This window comes from Laetiporus sulphureus (genome assembly GCF_001632365.1).
Source record: "Laetiporus sulphureus 93-53 unplaced genomic scaffold LAESUscaffold_53, whole genome shotgun sequence".
Taxonomy (NCBI): Eukaryota; Fungi; Basidiomycota; class Agaricomycetes; order Polyporales; family Laetiporaceae; genus Laetiporus; species Laetiporus sulphureus.
The window spans coordinates 112,190-135,620 of NW_024468562.1; the positions used below are offsets into that span (position 1 = coordinate 112,190).

Below are 23,431 nucleotides of genomic sequence, written 5' to 3' on the forward strand. Positions count from 1 at the left end.
CATTTACCTCGAAGGCACGCATAGGAGATGGCGATCCTCGTGAGTGATTTTCATGCGACAGCTGACGAGCCGTCTGCGCTCATCTTAGCCCTGTACGAACGTTGATGAAGGTGAATGCAATCCCAGCAATCAATAAAAACTTGTCGTTCGCTGTGAATGGAAGGTTTTGATCCGGATCAATATGCTGCGAAGACATTATTGGGCTTAATGCTCCATGTCACTCGACGCGCGCGTGCACGGCCGAACCCCTTATAACTCGGAGGAACACGCAGGGTGTAACATTCTCTATGACTGTATACATATCAAGTTTGGCTACGTATGCGTGGCGATCGGATGAGCATCGCTGTAGATAGGGTGATTGAGGGTTGCTTCAACGAATGAATTAACGACGGTGGGCTCACTTACATGTCTCTGGGACGGGTGTGAGTGAGATATTAAAATCGGACTCGGCTGTCGAGAATTTACATACTTGAAGCGGGTTAGATGCCAGTGTGAAGTGCGACACGTCTCTTCTTGCCCGAGTTTCCATCTCCTATATGGTTGCAAAAGCCTCCTGCGTATGTTCTCGGCAACCTCTCAAGAGCACGTAAGTCAACACCTAATGGTTTAGAAGAAACTGCCATACTGATTGAATCGTTGTTGAAATCTCTTCAAATGAAGTGCCTACGCGATCACCAACCGGGATCAGAACGGTCAACAAAAAGATCAAGCGAAGAACAATTAAAGCGCTTGACTCCTGGCACACGCCTTCACCACGTCACTGCGCGCACCATATGTGATCGTGGATCTGGCAACTTGAATGCATGACACCGGGAGGGGAAATAACACTGTTCAGCCTGTGCATTGCGCTATCTCGAAGCTCAGGACATCAGACAATACAGATTCTCCGCGACTTTGATAAAACACTTCTATGTTGGCCTTGATTCAGATGTTTATGGAGGAGGTTGAAAGGTTGGGAGAGTTGGATACGAAACAAGGACGTCGTAGGACAAGATGAAACAGATTATGGGAGAAGCAAGGACACGTTAGCTGGCACGATGTAGTAAGAGATAACTTAATGATCGTCATCTGTACACCATGAAATACAGCGACTCGGAGTCGTGAACACAGCCAGACACGACACACCCTAGGATGTCAGCAAACTGCTGACGAAACAGAATTCGACTAATATGCTTACTTATACAGCAGCAACTTACTAAGACGATACTATCTTAAGTAGATTTTTTTCCACCCTGCAACTTCTTAGCGACAGCCATCAGTGAATCAAACCTTGCTATCGAGCAAGTGACTGCGCGGAAGTTCTGTTATGACCATGATGCGTAATGGACGTTTGCGAAAAACGCTGACTGGCTTTCCGTGGCATTGATCGATCTGAAAGGCGATCACACTAGAAACGTTTCACGATTTCTTCAAATCAAAAATCCAAACCGAAGTCTGTCGATAGTCGTCCAGAAATGGTCCTACAGTGGGCTCATGGCACATGCCGCCCGTGCGATGCTGGATTGGACGGGTCTTATCTTGTCAGGTGAATTTCCCACCGTCCCGGTACATATTGAATGATGACGGGATCTAAGAGAGACTCATATTTCGGACACAGCACGATCTCATGGCTAAATCCGACTGGCACTTCGCGGGCCGCAGCGGCACCGGGATCACGTTAAATGATGTCGCTAAGGTGGTCAACTTGCCCTTTAGCAATTCAGATGACACCATCTATCCCGAAAGCTCCAGCACTTGACCTGCACGAGTATTAAGACAATGCTTGGGTGCCCATAACGTAGCCACCCAGCTCATCTTGCATCTCACAATGCCCATCCCTCTGATCGAGGAAAGCGACGTCGATGTGCTCATCATTGGTGCTGGGCCCGCTGGACTGATGTGCGCCAACGCCCTGGCTAAGGCCGGGGTGGACGTCAGGATTGTAGATCAAAGGTCAGCAGACTTTGCGGACAGTAATAGTCACAGGTGTTCTTATATTATATGGCCTCCTGCGTAACAGGCCGGAGAAAGTAGCAGCAGGGCAGGCGGACGGTATTCAGCCACGGACGACCGAAGTATTCCAGGTGTGGCACCTACAGTACTTTCCTTACATGAAGTTGACGAGACTCATGATAGAGTTACGGTCTTGCCGATCGTCTGTTACGTGAGGGGAACCAGTTGCATATGGGTGTATGAAGCATTCATGCACATCTGACAATGCTTTCGCTCACAATTCGCCTGGACAGGCATTCTATAATCCGAGCATAGATGGTGGAATCGAGGTACCGCTGCGATCCGCCATTAGTGTCTCTCGCCTTTACCGAACGTTCACAGTGCACCAGACGAGGGTCGGTCATCAGCGTTCCCAGTGCTCGGTATCCATTCACGGTGAGCAGCGAATCCAAGTAGCAAATAACAACGTAAATCAACGGGCTCATGACATCACGGCTCAAGGTCGCGTTGCATCAAGGGGCGATCGAGGCAATATTCTTAGACTCAATGACCTCCTTGGGCATTGAGGTTGAGAGACCTGTCGTGCCTACTTCCATTGAGCTGTCTCAGGACGATGCGGTGCTGAAAGATCCTAAAATGCATGCGGTGAAGGTATCTACCCGTGTGCACACCGGAGTTCGAGTTATTGGGATTGACGATCTTTGTCGAGGTCGTGCTCAGGCATCTAGACATTCCTGAAGGCAAGCCTGACACTGAGATCGTTCATGCGAAGTTTGTTGTCGGTGCAGATGGTAAGACATGACGAGATCCGTGGAAGAGGAATGAATATTTGAACCCTAGTATCTTCATAGGCGCACACTCGTGGGTCCGCAAAAGCTTCGATATTGCGATGGAGGGAGAGCAAACTGGTGCGTTTCGCCACGTACCTACCGAATCCTTCGCATTCAAATACAAATGCGACAGACTATATCTGGGGCGCGATGGACATAATTCCCGAGACCGACTTGTCTGACATCCGCAGTTTGTGTATAATTCACTCCCACAATGGCTCCTGCTTGGTCATTCCGCGCGAGGGGGATACCGTACGTCTGTACATCCAGCTGACAGACACGGACGCTGTGGATTTCCAGACGGGGCGAGTGGACAAGAATAATGTGGGGCCGGAGAGGCTGCTTGAAGTCGCCAGGAAGTCATTCCATCCATATTCAATATCGACATTGCATGACATCCAATGGTGGACGATTTATATCAGTGGGTTATTCCACAGTGGCTTCTGTTGTGCGTCGCTGATAATCATTCAGTTGGGCAACGTGTGGCCTCTCGCTTCTCGGTACGCGAGAGGGTGTTTATCGCCGGTGATGCATGCCATACGCACTCTCCGAAGGGTGGTAAGCGCACCTCCACCCGGTTTCTATACTCCGCCATTCTTTATCTCACAAATCATAGGCCAGGGCATGAATGCCAGCATGAACGACACTCACAACCTGGGTAATTCGCAATTCCGTGCAATTTTGGTTCGCACTTTGAATGAGTCTAATAGCCTGGAAACTCGCACATGTCCTTCGCGGCTGGTCCGACATATCTCTTCTCCAAACTGTAAGCTACGTTGAAATTCCTCTCTCATCATACGTGTTTCGTTACTGATGTGATTGAGGTGGGCAGTACGAGTTCGAGCGTCGCAGGTTTGCACAAGAGTTGATCGACTTCGATAAAAAGTGGGCTGCTCTTTTTTCTGGCAAGCCCAGGACGGAGTCGCATCAAGATGGCGTGACGCAAGAGGAGTTCTTAGAGTAAGATTTCTTTTACTATTATCGCATCAAAATCGCTTACAACCTTGCTTCATCTCCGCAGAGCCTTCAACACATTCGGCCTATTCATGAGTGGAATCGGCGTTCACTATATCCTGTCAGCGGTGGTGCACACTCAGCATCAGGCATACGCAAGCAATCTCATCATTGGACAGCGCATGGTGCCACACACCTTCGTGAGAGCGGCAGATGCCCGGCCCTACGAGATACAGGATCTCCTCCCGGCAGACACACGCTTCAAGATCATCGTGTTCACTGGAGATGCCCGCGATAAATCCCAACTCGACCGCGTGATGAAGCTCGCCGCAGACTTGGAGCACCCGAATGCATTCCTCAACCGCTTCTCGAAAGGTGGCATCGCCAGCATCTTTGATATCCTGTGCATCAGTGCCGCTAAGAAAGGATCTCTGAGTTATACCGACCTTCCGGTATTGCTGCGGCCGCATTGGTCAAAGTAAGCAGTGGCTATGACTTGATAATGAATTGGCTGTGTTTATTGTCATCTATAGGGTTTTATTGGACGACACGGACATGTATGGACGAGTAGGTGGTGGAGGGTACGAGAAGTATGGTATTGATCCCCGAGGAGTGATCGTCGTGGTCAGACCGGATGGTTACGTTGGCATGGTTGCTCCCTTCGAAGAACTCGAGGATGTAGCTAGTTATTTCGCGTCGTTCATGTATGTCGTGTAGTACGTTCGCGACGATATGAATCGCAAGTCATGAGAAGTCCTTGATGTTGAAACGTCCGTGGGTCAGGACATAACAAACTGTGAACTGCCCAAGTCCTCAGCATCGATGACTCACTGTAACTGACGCATTTTTCATGGTAAGCGATCGCGAATATCCAGAGCTGCCGTTTCCACCAGAGAAAAGTCAATCGAATGCAAGTGTTGTACATGTACATACAAGAAGATCCGCAGAAAATTAATACAACCAGTGCATCGCTCCATGCCAAATGCCATCACTTCCCTTTAAGGATACTGTCGATCCGCACCGCGTGCTTTTGACGGCGTAGCTCTCCCAGAACGGGGAATCCCCAAACGAAAGTGCCGAAAACGTACGCGGCCTAAGAATTAGGAAGCTGAGTTTTACAGACCAAAGGAGAATATGGCCAATCAGAACGCACCCCGACGAGCAACGGCGTGCTGTGCTTCCAGCAAATCGAGAGCGCGTACAAGGCTTCCAGAGTATGCGCGGGCAGCAGGATGATGTACCAACAAAATGGCACTATCCAGGATGGGAGGATCGAGCGGGTGAAGTAGCCAGGGTGCCAGAGCGTGGAGAAATTCGGCGCAGAAGGCTCAGGTGCCCATGTAACGTAGATGAGCGACACAATCAGCGCCGTTGTCATCCATGCGTCGCGCGGGAAGCGGAAGGACGTGATCTGCGGCGCTTTAGCCTTCAAGCAAAGTTAGTTTGTTATTTCCTCGCAAGTTCGGTGCCGGATGCATACCATTCCTAATGCCTCCTCTGCATCCACCTTCATGCTCAGAAGACGTGGCTTGACTTCCTCGTAGCCTGCAAGGGGAGGATCAAACTCAACCCGAACTTCCTTCATGACACCTCGGTTGATCTTGTTCTGGTACGAAAGCGACATTCCCTGCAAGCCCATGCATCAGTGGGTACAGCAACGTCACGTAGGAGCAGACGATACTGACTTTCGTATCTATTGAAGTCATTTGCGCACCAGCAACATCGTCATTCACCTTGCCCCAGTGCCGTACGTACGCGACCAGAGTGTCTGGGTGGTTCGACATGTACATGCAGAGAAAGCCTGATTTGGCTGCGACAGGATCCGCCATATTTAGGCTGTGACCAGTACGTGCTGCGTCGCTGCTACGAGAATCTACCCAGGCAAGGCGGCGTATGTGGTTTAAGTGCTGGTGCGTTATAAGCGTGCGCGAGAACCCCAAAGAGAGTCCGGCGCAAACACCAATTGCAGCGAAAGGATTAGCGAAAGGCAAGCGGGAGACGTGGTCATCACCTGACCGTGGCATGCAGTAGCATGCTGTGGCGCTGAATTCGTCGCCACCACGCAACGACCCACCATGGACTCACTGCAAAAGATATTCGAGGGCAGGATTGTGAGCACGGGTTGTGCGCACGATCACCCACTTTCTCATCATATATCATAGGACTTTGAGGGCCAGAAATCGGTCGAACAAATCACACGCATTACGCTGATCGGTGCGACGGTCAGTGGCACGTACTTATGTCTGCCTGGATGCATCTGACTTGATTCATGCATAGATTGTCTCGTTCATTCTTGGGTTTGCGCTCCAATCCTTGCGTGTGACTTTCAGCACGTTCGGCCTTGCCGCCATCGCTCTATTCTTGGTTAGTCGCCCCATGTTCGAGTTTGGGATGCGCTGAAAGAGTGCCACAGGTCGTCTTGCCACCATGGCCTATGTTCAACCGTCATCCTGTCAAATTTCTTTCTCCTAAGGAGAAGAAGCGCTAGGAGGTATTTGGAAGGTCTGGCGGTGTGCTCGTGTGTCACGGCACACTTGCATTCATGCCATCATTTTGGAGGGTCGACATCGTTATCAGCCATCAGCTGGAAGAGCCTAACTACACAACCACGATTCAGTCTGTACACCACTTCTCCAAGAAATGCATACGGTGATGTCGTGTTCCGTGAATCAGTGAATGGGGACGACGTCAGACGTGCGTGCCGGACAACGTGAAAACGGCGTGGAAGCGTCTTACAGTTTCAGTTGAGTCGCAGTCGCTTTCTTAGTGCTTTCTAAGCAACACCGAAGAACGCTTCTGCACCCTCCGATCGCCTCGCAAGAAGAACCTGCGCATCGCGGACTGCTATGCGCATGCAAATCCATGGATGACATCGCAATACAGTCTCCTTCGGTGGATAAAACTGCGCAGCGTCTTGACGCTGTTGCCTCATTGCGGGAGACGTCCAGGTCGGTCCAGTCTTACGAAGCAGCTCGGGAGCTGCCCGATACCTTGCAGAATATCTCAACGAGCCCGACATATGTCTGCCATGCTCTAAGGTCCGCGGCTGTACACGCAACATATGATCACGTCAAAGGGGCGAACCTTTTATTCGTGGACTCGAGTGGTTCAACCGTATGATGAAAATCGATGCATGATCTACTATTCTCGTCAGAACGAGTGCATTCGCGCATATCAAAGAACGACCACAGCGGATCTACACACATGAGGTGGTTGCATGTTTTCTGAGCGAAGTGGGGGAAGCATTGATTTACTCACACTAGTGCTGCCTTGCTCTCAGCGACATCCTTTCGCGTAATGGTCATATCGAGGCGGTCGCCCCAGTGGGCGACCGTTAAATCACAGCTCGCTCTGTTCAAAATCGATTCGCGGAGCTACATTTGCGCAAGACTTGTGAAGGGACGGAGTGTTTCCGTAACAAAAGCGATCACGACACCGGAGCACGCCTCGTGGTTGCAGGCATATAACAGTAGCGGAAGCCCCAAGACGCTCGACGCATCGCGTGCCACCCGGACCACCACGCCATGTCAGGAAGCCGATTCTTCTCTAGCTTAAGACGACGCGCAAGCCGCGGCAAGCATGCTGTACAGAGCAGCTCAAGTTCCGACCACTCTCCTTCACCAGCATCAGCTTCCGGATCGACCAGCATGGGCAACACTACCAGTGCCTCTGTCTCAGCGGAGCGCAAGCATGCTCTGGATGACAAGACCTCAGCCAATCCCTCTGCTCCTCATCTCCCTTCTATAGAGACGCTGCAGGCAGCATCGGACGCGAAAGGGACAAGCGAGGGTCGAGCGCATGAAGACGTCCAAGCCTCTCCGAGAGATGCAAGGCCACCGAATGGCGAGGCGGGCGGTTCCGATTCGCTACTGTCAAGCCATTCAGCAGAGGTTGCGAATGCCACTGTCGGCGAGGGTCCAGTCGAGCAGGTAGAAACGCGTGGACATAGCCAAGAGGTCGTGTGCCGCGAAGGCGAAGCGTTGCATATGCATGGCTGGACGCCAGGCATGTATGTCTTGCTCGACGCACGGAACGGGACCGCGCTGGACCTTTCCGGTGGGGATCAGAAGACATTGATCTGTCTCCCTGCGCACATGGGGCCGAACCAACAAGTACGTGCTAGTATTTCGCCCGTCCATTCATCGTGCGATAGTGACTTGCGCATACAGTGGGAATTTATTCCCAGTGGCAAAGGATACACCATTCGTAGTGCATGTGCGTCCTCGCGGGGGCTCTATCTGACACTGGAGGACATATATGACAATGCGCCGATCGTTGCAAGTCCCTTCCCCGCTAGCTGGAATGTCCAAATCGATGAAAAGGAGGAAACTCTACGGTGCGTACCATGTCCGGTGCTATCAGACCGTGTGCGCTGCTAACACCCGCATATAACATAGTATCTCGTGGCCAAACACGGAATATGTGATGGACTTGATTGATTGGGGGAATGCGGAGCCAGGAGCCAAGGTAAGTGCCAAAGAAAGGTTCACAAATGATCCGCACGATAGTGATTTTTCTCTCTTTGGCATAGGTGAAGCTGATGAAAGAGAAGCCCGGAGAGCGTTGCCAGACATGGAGGTATATACGGTGCAGACCAGCCGAAGAACAAGGGGAGAAGGTGGCCGAGAGCACATCAAAGCCGATCATCTCGGAGACAGTCATCGTGGCAGAGGGGAAAGACTTCATCACAACGACGAGGACGACTACGACGACGCTGATCACGACAGTCACGACGGTGGCTCGGACGGCGCGCTGAAGTCCAATGTCTTCCGGGAATATAATTTACCACAGCCACAAGCAAGCCGAACGCTGTATTTAATCATCATCTTGAGTACTTGTACTTTGATGTATTTGTAGTGATGAGTCCTGTTACCGCAAAGCGCCTTGTCAATGAAATGATTCCGTAGTAGTAGCTGCCATTTCTCTATATGAGCACACGATGCCAGGATACTTCACAGCATTCGATTGTTCTTGGGTTGGGCAATTTTATGGATTGGGGTAAGATCGTTCGGCATGTACGCCAGCTGAAAGCTGAGACGCATCGTAAGCTGACTGAAGTTGCATACATACCTTTCCATTCATAGCCAGCTCAATCTGATTTGCAGTTGAGGATGATGGCAAGCAAGTGGCTTCTTGACGGGGAGAAGGCAGTAGGCGAACCCGTTGCATCAGTAGCATAAGATCTACCCGGTTTTGCGAGGCTTCCAAGCCAGAGCGCATATAAGGACAGTTAAGCGAGCCAGCAGCTAAGCCATACTTCCATTGCTAGCCGTTCAAAGTCGTCTGAGAAGCATAAATTGTACGGGTCGCATTCATGCTGGAGGATGCGCCACACATTTTGTTAGGATCCGACAAAATCCTAGGACCTTGTGCTCGCCTCATATTCCTCCCCTTCAGCCCCTTCACTGCCTATAGCGACCAACTGGACCACCGTACCAGCAGAACCGAATAGGTAAGGCACAGCGATCGTATAAGTCAACGTCATCGCTTGCCGAACGTGCTCAGCATTGAACTATAGCGCGTTTGATAGTCGTCGTTGTGGTCGCAATTCTCCATCTTGATGCGAGACGAGAAGAGATGTCCAGAGCAGATGTAGAATGAGGGGAGGAGGACAGACACTGAGTCGTTGCGCAAGCGAGGCGTGACGGCGCTACGGCGCCGAATGACCTCGACCGACAAGAGCGCACGGACTTTGCCTTTCGACGTCGCCGCCCGCGTCGTCCACCGACGGCGACAACAATCACGAACTTGTCAAATCGTCAAATCAACGACTTCCCACCGTTTCATCGACAAGGCAATTCCGTCTAGGCCTATTCCCCTACAATCCCGACCAACGATAATCCCACCAGTCCTCACGTACCTCCCTGCATACCGATAGCGACGACTTTCTCCACGACACTACTTTTTTTCTGATCATCGTCAACAGGGAGCCCTTCAAGTTAAGTTACGGAGTACGTACACGCGTGGTCAGCAGGCGCACGCCTACCCGCTTTCGGAACTGCCCCTTGCCAACATTCTCCCCGAGCGTCCGCTTGCTGTTCTAGTGGCCAATGGCGACCTACCCAACGTCGTTGACAAACCAGCCAGGCCAGCCATTGCCTCAAGTAGCGGAGGAAGGCGAGACGACGCCGTCGCACGGCGGCATGGTTGTCGGCCACGAGTTCGATGTCCCGATCTCGCCAAAGCCGGTTTCTGTCACCCAACCACAACTACCCGGCCGCGAACAATCCCAGCTCCAGAGTATAAATCCGCCTAGTCGTCCGCCCAGCGCGCAGAATCCCATTCCTAGACGGTCTGCGTCCACCGTTCAGAAGCTACGGCCCGTCTCCATGCCCCCGCAGAGCTTTGCCACCCCCGACCGCAGCGACCGCGACCGCCAGCAAAATGATGACGGCTCACGGCGGGAACAGCCTTCAGGCAGCAGGCCGCGCAGCACGAACAGGATTCTTGGGGATTACACGCTGAGCAAGACGTTGGGTGCGGGGAGCATGGGCAAGGTTAAGCTTGCTCATCACAACATCACTGGCGAAAAGGTGCGTCTTGTGTCGTCTCTTGCTTTACTCACTTTAATTTTGTATCTTCTGCATCAGCTCGCGGTCAAGATCCTCCCGCGAGCGTCGCCACCGAGTGGAGCCGTGCCGACCTCGGAGGCAGCGGCCAAGCAGGCCTCCAAGGATGCCTCAAAAGAGATCCGAACGCTGCGCGAGGCAGCGCTGTCTATGCTGCTCCATCATCCGTACATCTGCGGCATGCGTGAGATGATTGTGCATGCGCACCACTATTACATGGTCTTTGAATACGTGAACGGCGGTCAAATGCTCGACTACATCATTAGTCACGGCCGCCTGCGCGAGCGGGTTGCGCGCAAGTTCGCCCGCCAGATTGGGAGTGCTCTCGACTACTGTCATAAGAACAACGTCGTCCACCGGGACCTCAAGATCGAGAACATTCTCATCTCACAAACGGGAAACATCAAGATCATCGATTTTGGGCTCTCGAATCTGTACGATCCCGCGAGCCACCTCTCGACGTTCTGTGGCTCGCTCTACTTTGCCGCACCTGAGCTGCTCAACGCGAAGGTGTACACCGGTCCCGAGGTTGACGTTTGGAGCTTCGGCGTCGTGCTTTATGTGCTCGTGTGTGGCAAGGTGCCCTTCGACGACCAGAGTATGCCTGCGCTGCACGCTAAGATCAAGCGTGGTTTAGTGGAGTATCCTGTCTGGCTCAGTGCAGGTGCGTAGGTGATATTTCTCGACCGTTCGCCTTTGGTTGACTTTCTTTGCAGAGTGCAAGCACTTGCTCACTCGTATGCTCGTCACAAACCCGGTTAACCGCGCGTCGTTGACGGAGGTACTTAGCCACCCGTGGATGGTGCGTGGCTTCAACGGCCCACCCGACTCACACCTCGTCCACAGGGAGCCGTTGCGTGCAGATGAGCTCGATCGGCAGGTGATTCGTGGCATGAAAGGCTTCGAGTTCGGCACCGAGGAGGATATCGAGCACAGGCTGGTCGAAGTCCTCGAGTCTGACGCCTATGGTCGCGCGGTGCAGCATTGGGAGCGCAAGCGCATGATTCCGAACGGGCGCAACGGAAATGGGCGCCAATGGGGCGAGTCGTTCTCCAACTCGTCGCTTGCGGTTTCCCAGGATGGCACATACAACACGAATGGCAAGCACGAGTCTCCATCAAAATCAAAGCGCCGATTCTCAGGCTTCGACTTCTACCGCCGCAAGTTCTTCTCACCCTCCTCGTCTCCGCCGGGTTCGCCATTTGCAGGTTCCCCACCAACCTCCCAATCCCATCTCTCGAATACATCCCTTGTTGATGCCAGCCAGCGCGAACCACCAGATCCAACGTATGGCTTCCATCCGCTCATCTCTATCTACTTCCTATCGCGAGAAAAGATGGAGCGAGAGAAGGTCTATGGTCCCGGTCACTTTGCCAACTCGCAGCTCTCTCTCGAGACGCCACAGGGTGAGGCAGCCCCAGAGGATGCCAATATGCCAACGAACGCGAAGCAGCTCTCACAGCCCACAGTCCGGAAGAAGGACACTGTTGCTGCGAAGCCAGATTACAGCATGCCACTTCCGCGTTTGCCTGCGCCGGAGACATCACACTATTCTGGCATGTCGTATGATCCTTCTGCTCCGGGCCCATCGCCTGTTTCGCCCACGTTAGCGGCACAACCGCGCGCCCGTGATGCTGCGTTAACTGGACCCAGATCGCCTGTCCTGCCTGCGTCAGCACCGAATACGGCGACAAAGGTGCAGATGAACTTACCCCGTATCCCACCTGCCACCACGCACCGTCGAAGTCATAGTCTCAGCAAGCAGCCAAGTATGGGGAAGTCATTCGGGGGGAGGTTCGGTGGAGGCGGCGTCGAGCCGGTCAGCGAGGACACCATGCTCAGGCCTCATCCGGACGCGCTGGATGCTCCGCGCTCTGCAGGACCTGACAGGACGTCATACGCAGAGCACGCAGATGACGACGTGCGACCGCCCATGTCTGCAGGGGCGACGCTGGTGCGTAAGTTTGGCAGCTTGCTGGTCGGGAAGAGCGATGAGGGGCGGAGATCTCTCTCCCACGGGACAGCCAAGCGGGGGAGCATCCTTCAGTCGTTCTCCCCACGGCCGTCTGCAGAGGTCACGGAGATGGCGGTCGATGAGCACGGCACGCTGGTGCATGAAGAACGGAACGAGGATGGACTCAGGAGCCATGAACCCGTGCAGGCTAGTACGATCACGCAAAGCCACAGCCAGCCGATCGCTTCCCCACATCGGCGCGCTGCTACGGTCTTGGATCCACAAGGACGGGCAGCACGGCATGAGCGGAGAAATAGCACGGGAGCTGCGTTCTTCTCGAATGTTGGCGGTACCATCGGACGCCATCGTCGGCAATCCACGGGCTATTCGAGCGAATACAGAAGGGCTGCAGGAGACAGGACGTTTGAGAGGACCGACGAGGAGGACGAGGGTGCCGAGCTCAATCACGGCATGCCTGAGTCGTCAGTTACGAACAGGAAGGGTGCAGGGCGGTCGTCCAAGGATGAGGAGGGCCATGGCGAGGAGAAGGAGTTCAAGCCTGTTTATCTCAAGGGTTTGTTTAGGTATGTTCTGAGATGGGGCACTCCATCATGACTAATATATGTGCTGCGACACGGATAGTGTGGCAACGACTTCGACGAAGCCTCCGTCAGTAATCAAGGCCGACATCCGGCGTGTCTTGGACAGAATGCAAGTACAGTATCGCGAGACGAGGACCGGCTTCGAATGCATTCACTTGCCATCCATCGACGTATCTTCTGTTCAGCCACCACCGCCTTCTGAGCGCCAACATCGCAAACGAGGCTCTGCAGGTTCGAATGAGACTGATACGACGAAACGCTCGATTGTCCGAAAGACGTCCAAGATGTCTTTTGGGAATAAGAGCGCGAACAAGACGCCCGAAGTCAAGGAAAAGGAGCTGCCCAGCCGACCATCTGGCACAGGCCTGAGTGCAACGACGAGCAGCGCCTCATCATCCTTCTTCCATGTATCATCCACTGCCCACAATGCGCCCGTCGAGGGTGTGCGGTCCGACACCGCTGAGCCGACGGCGAACCAGGCTGACGAACCAGTCGCCCGTGCTCAATCAATCAGCAAAGGCAAAATATTGCCGCCTATACCCCGTACTTTTGCTTCAAGCCCGCCGCCGTCTTGTCCGACACCATTACCTACAGGAGAGGTTGACTCGGACGTGTTTGAGAGCATGGGCGCTAGCTCGCTCGCTGTCCGGTTTGAGATCAACATTGTGAAGGTGCGTCAGTGATGTCAGTCGTTAGCCAACAGATATCCTAAGTCTATGTATCATGCAGGTACCATGGCTTCCACTTCATGGCATTCAGTTCCGACGCTCAGGGGGCGACGGGTGGCAATACGGTATGTTGGCTCGCCGAGTACTGACCGAGTTGAAGCTATGACGTTGGCGCCTCGATGCATTTCTGTATGGGTTTGGCCATGACTTGACGACGTCCCTCTTATCAACTTACATCTCACTATTCTTTCCGGTTCCCTGTTTTTACTTCCTCCTCACTTTCGTCTCGCTCTCGGCGTCAGCAGTAGACCGTCACCTCCTTCCTTTGAGTTTCTAATGATCGCTTTGCATATGCTGCTACTATTAACATACGGTTCTTTACCTGTATCAATGCTATACCATCGGGGATCTTTGGTCAGTGAATACAATTAATGTCGGCCAGAGCTATTACCCCAACTACCAACACGTCGGTGAAGCTATGTCGGGCTGTCAACGTCAACAATGGCGGTTAGCTGAGGATCCCGCGTCTGCGGATACTTTCACCAGCCTAAATGCCGCGCACACTGCGTCAGGCGCTAATTCACCTCATCTCTCGTCGTTAGCAACGTGCATCCAGGTTTCGCAGCTCACGCGTATTGTCCACAGCTTGCCATAAACTCGATGTGAATATTATTCAAGATGTGCCGATTGATACTTATCGCAACTATCTGTCCAGCGCGTTGTATAGTCGTGCGTTCTGTGCAACAGTGCAATAGAGTGATCTCGACGGCTGAGAAGCCAGTCTCTTCACTTTTTGGGTCCAAGGTACCGTGGACCTGATTGCAATTGACGTTCTGTCACAGTTATATCGAAACCAGCTGCCTCAGATTCGCCTCGGTCTGAAAGAGACAGTAACACGGTACTAGGGTAACTTACAAACAACTACAAAACTTAAGCGGCCACACAACTGTGACGGAATGTTCCAACATCCACTGATATAGGCATTCACTGACTCAGATGTACGTCTAGTCACGGTCGCAATATCAATGGGAACTCATTGCAATCTTGCCCGTGTTTCAGCTATGTCATCATAGGCAAGTCTCATGTCAGCCCACTCACTGCCTAGGTGTACCTCTTCTCTCCAATTCTCTTCTTCTATTCTCGTTACCGCGCGATCTGAACCCCGGAGCCTGCTCATAATCTGGTAACTGTGTTCTCTGGCGCATCAGTCGAGGAACTCGACCACAAACCATACGTGAACACGTCCCTTGGTTTCTTGTCTGCGTCCAATCCAGCCTTTTCCTGATTCTCACCTTAATCACGCTCCTAGGAGAGGCTCGCGGGCATAATGGAACCACATGCGGTGGCGGCGGAAGCCACAGTGGTCTTACCGCAACCTGCGCATACTACAGCCCACATCTTCCCCAATGCCGCCCGGCAATTAGAGACGATACTTGCTGCACAAAGTACTACATCCAGCTTCGACTATTGGTGGCCATATCCAGCTTGGGGTGCTGGCACCTCGACGTCGACCGTGGTTCTTCCTGACACTATCGTTGCTCCGACCGCAACCGTAGTAGCTGCGCCGAGCTTGGCCTCTGCATCTGTGTCTTCCGTGGCTAGCACTACAGTTCTATCTGCGGTCAACAGCTCAGCCTTCTCCCGCACGGTGGATCCGGGTCTTGTTCAAATTACCGCACTCCCACCTGCCAACGTCAGCTCCTCTACTCGAAGCCAACAAAATTCGACATCGCGTGGCTCCTCGTTCAACATCGCTTATCTCGCTCCTCTCTTCGCAGTCTTGGGTGCTCTATTTGGTGCATTCTGTGCATGGCTTCTGATTCGCTGGCTCTCCCGCCGTCGTGAGCGACATGCTCGTGGTTCATTTTTTCAACCCGGCCCACGCTACGTGCCTCCTCCGCAAATGGCAGACGAAAGCAGGCGCGGCCTCACCCAGGATCTGAGGTCACTCAGAGAAGACAGATCGAGTCGCTCAGGCGCATCATCTGATATTTCTGCGCCTCAGACAGGGCCTTTCAATGCTAGTGGCACGACATCCAGGCCGGTCTACACGAGCCATGAGACGGCGATGCATCCTTCGAGTCTGTCTACGAATGTAGCTGCTCAAGAGCAGGACCCGTTCTTACGTCAGCCGAGGTCTACACCCAGCTCTGCTATGCATGCTGATCGCTTTCATGCGTCATTGACGTCTCCGGAGATGTTTGAAGAGGAAGATGACTATGCCGTGCCATATGATACTCTCCGCCACAAGTCCATCAGACGTGGAATACTCGAGAGGCTCAAGTTTGGGACTCTGCGACGGCCAGCGAAGGAAGGTCGTGACATATCAGATGCAGAGAAAAGTCTACCGATCCCTGAAGAGTCGCCTGTGAGGCGGGTTAGTCATAGGCAAGGCCACAAGAGGAACGACTCGGACTTCAACGTCGACGAGGTCAGGCTGCCAGCGATGCAGCGATCTGTCAGCAGTCCCGGTCCCAATCTCCTCAGATCTCCGTCGTTCGGCATGAGAGACGATTCGCCGTTGCTCCACAGTCCCGGATTTAGGATCATCGAGGAAGACCCGGAAGCCGATACGTCGTCAATACTTGAGCGGTATCTGTCTCCGTTCATACCGCATCGCCATACCGTCTCTGTGCACCAGAAGCCCTCCAAGGACTCCGTCCGGACGCATTCTCCTGCCGCCGATTCGTACACTGCAATGCCTGCGCGGAGGAGCGCTGCCGAGAAGAGAAGCAGTCCATATGGTACGCCGTCCTCGTCACCCTCAAAGCCTCCAGCATCTTCTTTAGCTCGTGTGGATTCTTCCATCCTTCCGTTGAGCCCTCCTCGAATCATGTCGCCACCGTTGGAGTCCAAGCTGTTCTTCGCTGCTATTACGCCGGATTTTGGGTCAACTCCCTCCCTTGCACTGCATTTGCCTGCGACCAGCACTAATCCGTCTGCTACGTCGATATCTTCACCAGCACCTCCGAAGAGACAGCAGAACAAGCTCCGCACCAAGAAGGATCCTCCTTTACTGCCTTATCCCTCTTCGTCCGATTCGTCACCTTATCGGAACCGTTTGAAGAAATCCTTCAGACATGGCAACGTTACGGGGGAGACTCCTCTGAGCCAGCAACTCGTCTCAGCCTCTCCGCAGTCTGTCGCTTCGCCTGCTCCCAGCACCCAGGCTGAATGGTGCAGTCCTGCCACGAGGTTCGGCGTTCGGCATTCGGCACTCGAGAAGGTGGACGAGATTCTGTCGCGCAGCTGGAGCCAGCGGGACGTGAACGTTGACTTGTACGTCGGGAGCGCGACACGATTTGGAGCTATGGTTGCGGACACATTGAAGAACGATGTCCGCGACGGCATTCCCACATCGGCCTCGGGCGCTGGGATTCAGCAAAGATTGGAAGCCTTGAAGACACAGGAACAAGCCGCTAACGATCGAGTGTGAACGAAGGCGGCGTCTGGGTTTCGTTGCGTGACAGATTTGAACGTGTTTAGCTTCCTCCGGAGTACGATATCTGTTATTTTACATTTCATGTAAGCCGAGTCCTGTATTCGACGTTCTTGGTGCGTCGAGGCATCATCCGTCACGTTTTGCCAAAAAAAAAAAGTAGTAGTGATGGATTTCGACGAAAGCCGGAGCTCAGAGACTGGTAGGGTCAGGGTAAAGCATCGTACGGGAGGACCCGGCGGCTTCCAATACGGTCGCTGTTATAACTCAAGCGGTCAATATCCAAAGTCCTACCGTTGCGGTTTGGCCGTTGATTGAGATCACCAGCTACGCCGAGAAAATTCATTTCTGCGTGGCCGCATGTAGTGGCTGTGCAGTGTCTAACATGTGAGTAAATTCATCTATTGTACCACTCTAGCTCAGCTCACTGGTCCGTTCCACAAGATCTATCCTCTATGAAAGTAAAGGCTTAGGATCTAAATGTCTTCGTGCTCCCATATGCATACTGCTGAGTCGCGGGCGACCTTGTTTATGACTATTCGTACACGAATGCTGATGTTCGCCTGTGCAAACAGTAGTGCGGAGTTGAAGTCATCTACTAGTCATTCTAGCCCCATTTTGGCGAGGACATTTTCGCTACAGCTGCAAGGAGATAAATTCGTATCAATGACAAGATCCGAGCCAAGGACTTCTAAACAGTAGCGATCTATGTCGTCGCGGACGCACTACGCGACATGCATGAACGAGGCGAAATAAGAAGCTATATCCTCGAGCTCCTCGAAGGGGGCAACCATGCCAACGTAACCATCCGGCCTTACGACGACGATCACCCCTCGGGAATCGATACCATACTTCTCGTACCCTCCACCGCCTGCTCGTCCATACATGTCCATGTCGTCCATTAAAGCCCTGCAGATGCCAATAAGCACAGTCAACTCAGGATCAAGTCACAGTTTCTGCTTACTTTGACCAATGCGACCGCAGCAATGCCGGAAGGTCGGTATATTTCAGAGATCCTTTCTTAGCGGCACTGATGCACAGGATATCAAAGACGCTGGCGATGTTCCCTTTCGAGAAGCGGTTGAGGAAAGCCTTCGGCTGCTCCAAGTCTGCGGCGAGCTTCGTCACGCGGTCGAGTTGGGATTTATCGCGAGCGTCTCCGGTGAACACGATGATCTTGAAGCGTGTGTCTGCCGGGAGAAGATCCTGAATCTCGTAGGGCCGGGCATCTGCCACTCTCACGAAGACGTGGGGTAGCATGCGCTGTCCGATGATGAGATTGCTTGCGTAGGCCTGATGCTGAGTGTGCACCACCGCCGACGGGAGATAGTGGATGCCGAGCCCGGTTTTGAATAGGCTGGTGGCCTGAAAGGCTCTGCGGAGATGAAGCAGGGTGTAAGCGATTTTGATGCGATAGTAATAAAAGAAATATTACTCTACGAATTCTTGGTGCATCACGCCATCTTGAGGTAACTCCGTCCTGGACTTGCCAGACAAAAGACCGGACCACTTTTTATCGAAGTCGATCAAGTCTTGTGCAAACTTGCGACGCTCGAACTCGTACTGCCCACGTCAGCCACGTCAGCAAAGATACACATAAATGAGAGAGCGATTCCAATGTAGCTCACAGTTTGGAGAAGAGATATGTCAGACCAGCCACGGAGGACATGTGCGAGTTTCCAAGCTGTTGGACTCATTTAAAGTTCGAACCGAAATTGCACGGAATTGCGAATTACCTAGGTTGTGAGAATCGTTCATGCTGGCATTCATGCCCTGGCCTATGATTTGTGAGATAAAGAATGGCGGAGTATAGAAACCGGGTGGAGGTGCGCTTACCACCCTTCGGAGAGTGCGTATGGCATGCATCACCGGCGATGAACACCCTCTCGTTCACCGAGAAGCGAGAGGCCACACGTTGCCCAACTGAATCATGATCAGCGACGCACAACAGAACGCACTGTAGAATAACCCACTGATATACATCGTCCACCATTGGACGTCATGCAATGTCGATATTGAATATGGATGGAATGACTTCCTGGCGACTTCAAGCAGCCTCTCCGGCCCCATATTATTTTTGTCTACTCGCCCCGTCTGGACATCCACAGCGTCCGTTTCTGCTAGTTGAATGTACAGACGCACGATGTCCCCTTCGCGCGGAATGACCAAGCACGAGCCATTATTGGAATGAATCACACACAAACTGCGTATGTCAGAGAAGTCGGTCTCGGGAATTATGTCCAGCGCGCCCCATATATAGTCTGTCGCGTTTTAATTTGAATGTGACGGATTCGGCAAGTACTTGGCTCAACGCACCAGTTTGCTCTCCCTCCATCGCAATGCCGAAGCTTTTGCGGACCCACGAGTGCGCGCCTATGAGGCAGGGTTCAACTAATCATTCCTTTTTTGGGGACCTCGTGATGTCTTACCATCTGCACCGACAACAAACTTCGCATGAACAATTTCAGTGTCAGGCTTGCCTTCAGGAACGTCTAGATGCTTGAGCACCACCTAGACAAAGATGATCAGTCCCAATAATTCAAACACCGGTTTGCATACGGGTAAGTAGGTAAGTACCTTCACCGCGTGCATACTAGGATCTTTCAGGACTGCATCGTCCTGAGACAGCTCAATGGAAGTCGGCACGACAGGTCTCTCGACTTGAATGCCCAAGGAGGTCATTGAGTCCAAGAATATCGCCTCGATCGCCCCTTGATGCAGCGTGACCTTGATCCGTGATGTTATGAGCCCATTGATTTACATGCTATTTGCGTGTTGGATCCGCTGCTCACCATGAATGGATACCGAGCACTGGGAACGTTGACGACTGGCACTCGTTTGGTGCACTGTAAAAGTGCGGTCAGCGCGAGAGACACTGATGGCAGATCGCAGCGGTACCTCGATTCCACCGTCTATGCTTGGATTATAGAATGCCTGTACAGGCGAGTTGTGAGCGAAAGCATTGTCAGATGTGCACGAATGCTTCATACACCCATATGCATCTGGTTCCCCTCACGTAACAGACGATCGGCAAGACCATAGCTCTATCATGAATCTCGTCAACTTCATGTAAGGGAAATACGTTGCAAGATGCCAAACCTGGAACACTTCGATCGTCCGGGGCTGAATGCCGTCCGCCTGGCCTGCTGCTACTTTCTTCGGCCTGTCGGGAGATCGTATAATATAAGAACGTTGGTGGTGAATACTGCGCGCAAGGTTTGCTGACCTTTGGTCTATAATCCTGACGTCCACTCCGGCCTTAGCCAGGGCGTTGGCGCACATCAGTCCAGCGGGGCCAGCACCGATGATTAGAACATCGACGTCGCTTTCCTTGGTCAGAGGGACGGGCATTGTGAGATGCAAGACGAGCTTGGGGGGGGGGGGGCTACGTTATGTCTGTTGGGCACCTAAGCATCGTCTTTAATACTCGTGCAGGTTAACGTTAGCCGATGTGCTCTATGTGCTCAAAGATGAAGTGCGTCGGTGCCGATGACGGAAACAACATTCGTTCCCTGCCGGCGTTGCAAGCGGTCGGGAGCAGAGTGAAGCGTAAGGGCTGATGCTCCTTGGGTGAATGGTGTCATTTGAATTGCTTGGGAACAAGTTAACCACTTGCAGCGACATCATCAGACGTGATCCCGGTGCTGCTAGCGCGGCGAAGTGCAAGTCGGATGTCACCATGAGATCGCGCTTCGTCCGAGGTATGAGTCTCTACTCCGCCCCGCACTGCATCGCGCTGGCGGCGAACATGCAATGTCACTAATTTAAACATCGTGACAGAATTTGATTTTCTTGAGTGTTAGCCTTGTGAAATAATTGTAATATTATATTCGGAGATTGACAGCAATTTTCCACTGTCCAGCAATCTGCGAAGAATGGATGCCTTTCCGAAGGCGTCTGCAAGGCATTGCAGACATTTCCAGGCTCATAAATTTGGCTGGACAGGCACCGGATCTTACTGAGCTTGAAAAATATGAACAGACGCCCGTGTGTCGCGCAAATTCTGGTCCGACCCCCTTCCAGTCGTAAATTTTTATTTCTAGACTCGTTTTCAGACTCAGCACGCATTTGGTTGGCTCAATCGTCTTTCACGGCAGCGATCATCTGCTTACATCAGGGTATTTCACGTTTGTCATAATCTCGTCACAATCTGCAGGCTCGTTTGCAAAGGGCGCTAAAATCTAGAAATTCGCCTCCACCGTCTCATTCAAAGTCCGGTTTATGTCTAGAAACCTTTCAAATCCTGCGGAATGGCATCCATTATTGTGAATGAATCTTGACTGTGCATTACAGATGTGATCAACGTGAAATTACGATGAGTGCCAGATGCTTCTCACGTGCTGGGTAGAATCTGGAATGCCCAATATGGTCAGACGATTGCCATATATGGTAACATAATTTCCCAACGGGAACATCTTGAAGACCTCATGGGCTGCATGTGGATGTAATCAACACCATTTCACAATGCTGACACCTGTTAAAATGCGTACGTTGTGGAACAATATGGACTGTTAAGACGATGTGTCCGAGTTATGGGCTCGTCTCCCCTAGTGAACTGTGACACTATGCGCGGTTTTATGATATTATCGCAGGCCTTTGCAAAATGTTTGCAGTGTGATCACTCTTTCAGATCGATTAATGCCGCGGAAAGCCAGCGTTTTCCGCAAGCTCCATTACCAACGCATCGCGATTATGTATAAGGGGACGAGTCAGTTCGGGGGAGGAGTCAGTTCGGGGGGACGAGTCAGTTGGGGCCGCACGTCATCCCTTGCTCGATAGCAAGATTCACCAATGCGGCATGCCTGTCGCTAAAAATGTTGCAGGGTGGAAAAGATCTATTTAAAGTAGTACCGTCTTCCTAAGCTGCTGTTGTATAAGTAAGCATATTAGTCGAATTCTGTTTCGTCAGAAGTTCGCCGGCATCCCCGTATGTATCATCACAGCAAAGAAAGGTAGTACCAGTTCCTACTGGCAGTGTGTTGTCGTTGACGCCGGTTATTGGGCGATAACGGGGGGTTAACCCGGGTAAGGCGTTTGATTCCAAATAACAAATTTGGCTGTTACAGTTTGAACATAAACGAAGGACCCTTAAATTGAATTGGCTCTTTTCGCTTCCACCGTTCCACGACGGCCTCGCCTGATTCCAGCGCTCTTCTCTATCTAGTGGAGATTCAAGGACGAGGACCTCCTCACATCACTGTTTTCCGTGGTGCATAGATGACAATTACTACGCTACCTCTTACATCGCAGCTGATGTGTCCTTACTCCTCCCGTGATTCCCATCATCTTGTTCCACCACATCCTTGTTTTCATATCCAACTCCCACAGCCTTTCGTCCTCCTTCATAAACATCTCATCTAAAGGCCGAGATAGAATTGTCTTATCAGAATTGTGGAGAGTCTGACGTCCTGAGCTTCGAGATACACAGGTTGAACAGCGTTATTTCCCCTCCTGGCGGCATCACCATGTCCACGATCACATTTTGATCCGCGCAGTAATCGGTGAAAGTGTACGACGCCGTCAACGGTAATTGTGTTCGCTTGATCTTTTTGTTGACCATTCTGACTCAGGCTGATTGTTGCAAAGACACGTTCATTTGAAATGATTTCAACAAGAGTTCGATAAGTATGGCAACTTCCTCTAACCACATTGACTGTTGACGTACGCGGTCTTGATAGTTTGACGAGAATGTATGCAGGAGAATTTTGCAGCCATATAGGAGATGGGAACTCGGGCAAGGAAAGACTCTCGTGTCGCACTTCACATCTAACTGGCTTGTACGTAAATTCTGGACAGCCACATCCGATTTTAATATCTCACTCACGCCCTTCCCACAGACATCTACGTCCCACCGTCATTCGTTGAAGGAAACCCCACTCACCTGGTCGCCAGGCGTATGTAGCCAAAACTGATATGCATATAGTCATAGATATTGATCAAATGCTATCCCCGTTCATTCTGCGCGTTCCTTTGAGCAACCAGGTCGGCTGCACACGCGCAGCACTTCTCGAGTGACCTGGAGGATTCTATACGGCGTGTGGACCATTGTTTCGCAGCGTGTTTATCCGGATCAAAACCTTCATTTCACAGCGAAGAAGTTGTTATTTATTGCTGGGATTGCGTTCACTCTCTTCAATGTCCGTGTAGGGCTAGCATGAGCGCAATGGCTCACCAGCTGTCTCATGGAAATCGCCAACTTCCCTGCTGCGCGGCTCGGTTCACCACGGATCGCCATCTCCTATGCGTGCCCTGGAGATAAATGTTACTGGCATCACTCGCGAGGCGAAGATCGTGACTTCAAGCCCTTGGATTTACGACAACGGCTCGAGTACTGTAGTTACTTGCGCCGGACGAATACATCATTTCAGCTTAGGGCCACCTCGTTGCAAGCTTTTGCTTCAGCCTGTTCTATGAACCAATGGAACAATTCTGGGTCAAGCAAGACTACAGGCCTGGACATACACTCGAACTCGGGAACCGTTA

The 23,431-nt window shown here is 52.2% G+C and overlaps 8 protein-coding genes across 8 annotated transcripts; 5 read left to right on the forward strand and 3 right to left on the reverse strand.

Moving 5' to 3' along the window:
• Window positions 1-1,687: 1,687 nt before the first annotated feature.
• LAESUDRAFT_730674 (uncharacterized protein) lies at window positions 1,688-4,470 on the forward strand. The gene is made up of 15 exons (XM_040909886.1): window positions 1,688-1,932; window positions 2,000-2,063; window positions 2,116-2,169; window positions 2,226-2,261; window positions 2,314-2,367; window positions 2,434-2,583; window positions 2,642-2,723; window positions 2,784-2,840; window positions 2,896-3,183; window positions 3,234-3,320; window positions 3,379-3,420; window positions 3,473-3,528; window positions 3,595-3,722; window positions 3,784-4,194; window positions 4,250-4,470. Exons 1-15 carry the CDS (start codon window positions 1,808-1,810, stop codon window positions 4,431-4,433), a joined length of 1,818 nt encoding a protein of 605 aa, XP_040759709.1. The 5' UTR covers window positions 1,688-1,807; the 3' UTR covers window positions 4,434-4,470.
• Window positions 4,471-4,704: 234 nt separating this feature from the next.
• LAESUDRAFT_662836 (uncharacterized protein) lies at window positions 4,705-5,545 on the reverse strand (the record flags this gene model as incomplete). Its single annotated transcript, XM_040905018.1, has 4 exons — window positions 4,705-4,809; window positions 4,870-5,142; window positions 5,197-5,343; window positions 5,402-5,545. The coding sequence occupies 4 exons, from the start codon at window positions 5,543-5,545 to the stop codon at window positions 4,705-4,707; spliced, it is 669 nt and encodes a 222-aa protein (XP_040759710.1).
• A 246-nt stretch (window positions 5,546-5,791) lies between these two features.
• On the forward strand, window positions 5,792-6,204 carry LAESUDRAFT_662879 (microsomal signal peptidase; the record flags this gene model as incomplete). The annotated part of the gene is made up of 4 exons (XM_040905022.1): window positions 5,792-5,827; window positions 5,879-5,938; window positions 5,994-6,080; window positions 6,130-6,204. The coding sequence occupies 4 exons, from the start codon at window positions 5,792-5,794 to the stop codon at window positions 6,202-6,204; spliced, it is 258 nt and encodes an 85-aa protein (XP_040759711.1).
• Window positions 6,205-7,723: 1,519 nt separating this feature from the next.
• On the forward strand, window positions 7,724-8,472 carry LAESUDRAFT_662710 (carbohydrate-binding module family 13 protein; the record flags this gene model as incomplete). The annotated part of the gene is made up of 4 exons (XM_040905010.1): window positions 7,724-7,828; window positions 7,886-8,052; window positions 8,114-8,183; window positions 8,248-8,472. The coding sequence occupies 4 exons, from the start codon at window positions 7,724-7,726 to the stop codon at window positions 8,470-8,472; spliced, it is 567 nt and encodes a 188-aa protein (XP_040759712.1).
• Window positions 8,473-9,766: 1,294 nt separating this feature from the next.
• LAESUDRAFT_738951 (Pkinase-domain-containing protein) lies at window positions 9,767-13,675 on the forward strand (the record flags this gene model as incomplete). The annotated part of the gene is made up of 5 exons (XM_040910955.1): window positions 9,767-10,249; window positions 10,307-10,949; window positions 11,002-12,823; window positions 12,882-13,512; window positions 13,571-13,675. The coding sequence occupies 5 exons, from the start codon at window positions 9,767-9,769 to the stop codon at window positions 13,673-13,675; spliced, it is 3,684 nt and encodes a 1,227-aa protein (XP_040759713.1).
• A 2,031-nt stretch (window positions 13,676-15,706) lies between these two features.
• LAESUDRAFT_706792 (uncharacterized protein) lies at window positions 15,707-16,945 on the forward strand (the record flags this gene model as incomplete). The annotated part of the gene is made up of 1 exon (XM_040906637.1): window positions 15,707-16,945. One exon carries the CDS (start codon window positions 15,707-15,709, stop codon window positions 16,943-16,945), a length of 1,239 nt encoding a protein of 412 aa, XP_040759714.1.
• A 610-nt stretch (window positions 16,946-17,555) lies between these two features.
• LAESUDRAFT_730684 (uncharacterized protein) lies at window positions 17,556-20,632 on the reverse strand. Its single transcript, XM_040909887.1, has 15 exons — window positions 20,175-20,632; window positions 20,048-20,111; window positions 19,939-19,992; window positions 19,847-19,882; window positions 19,741-19,794; window positions 19,526-19,675; window positions 19,378-19,459; window positions 19,265-19,321; window positions 18,922-19,209; window positions 18,785-18,871; window positions 18,685-18,726; window positions 18,577-18,632; window positions 18,384-18,511; window positions 17,913-18,323; window positions 17,556-17,857 (listed from the first exon to the last, which is right to left on the reverse strand). The coding sequence occupies exons 1-15, from the start codon at window positions 20,297-20,299 to the stop codon at window positions 17,674-17,676; spliced, it is 1,818 nt and encodes a 605-aa protein (XP_040759715.1). The 5' UTR covers window positions 20,300-20,632; the 3' UTR covers window positions 17,556-17,673.
• A 1,440-nt stretch (window positions 20,633-22,072) lies between these two features.
• Window positions 22,073-22,911, reverse strand: LAESUDRAFT_730687 (uncharacterized protein). Its single transcript, XM_040909888.1, has 4 exons — window positions 22,786-22,911; window positions 22,627-22,725; window positions 22,535-22,573; window positions 22,073-22,474 (listed from the first exon to the last, which is right to left on the reverse strand). Exons 2-4 carry the CDS (start codon window positions 22,661-22,663, stop codon window positions 22,332-22,334), a joined length of 219 nt encoding a protein of 72 aa, XP_040759716.1. The 5' UTR covers window positions 22,664-22,725; window positions 22,786-22,911; the 3' UTR covers window positions 22,073-22,331.
• Window positions 22,912-23,431: the final 520 nt, after the last annotated feature.

Excerpts from the sequence above, each read along its gene's own strand:
- LAESUDRAFT_730684 (XM_040909887.1), bottom strand. The coding sequence starts at position 20,299 with ATGCCCGTCCCTCTGACCAAGGAAAGCGACGTCGATGTTCTAATCATC. Across the intron at positions 20,112-20,174 it reads GTCAGGATTATAGACCAAAG|GCCGAAGAAAGTAGCAGCAG; the intron begins GTCAGCAAACCT and ends ATCTCCCGACAG. Across the intron at positions 19,460-19,525 it reads CTAGTATGCACGCGGTGAAG|GTGGTGCTCAAGCATCTAGA; the intron begins GTACTTACCTAC and ends ATCTTTGTCTAG.
- LAESUDRAFT_730687 (XM_040909888.1), bottom strand. The coding sequence starts at position 22,663 with ATGGCTGCAAAATTCTCCTGCATACATTCTCGTCAAA. Across the intron at positions 22,574-22,626 it reads CTGCATACATTCTCGTCAAA|TTATCGAACTCTTGTTGAAA; the intron begins CTATCAAGACCG and ends AAGTTGCCATAC. Across the intron at positions 22,475-22,534 it reads ATCATTTCAAATGAACGTGT|CGTTGACGGCGTCGTACACT; the intron begins CTTTGCAACAAT and ends GAACACAATTAC.
- LAESUDRAFT_730674 (XM_040909886.1), top strand. The coding sequence starts at position 1,808 with ATGCCCATCCCTCTGATCGAGGAAAGCGACGTCGATGTGCTCATCATT. Across the intron at positions 2,584-2,641 it reads CTAAAATGCATGCGGTGAAG|GTCGTGCTCAGGCATCTAGA; the intron begins GTATCTACCCGT and ends ATCTTTGTCGAG. Across the intron at positions 3,421-3,472 it reads GAACGACACTCACAACCTGG|CCTGGAAACTCGCACATGTC; the intron begins GTAATTCGCAAT and ends TGAGTCTAATAG.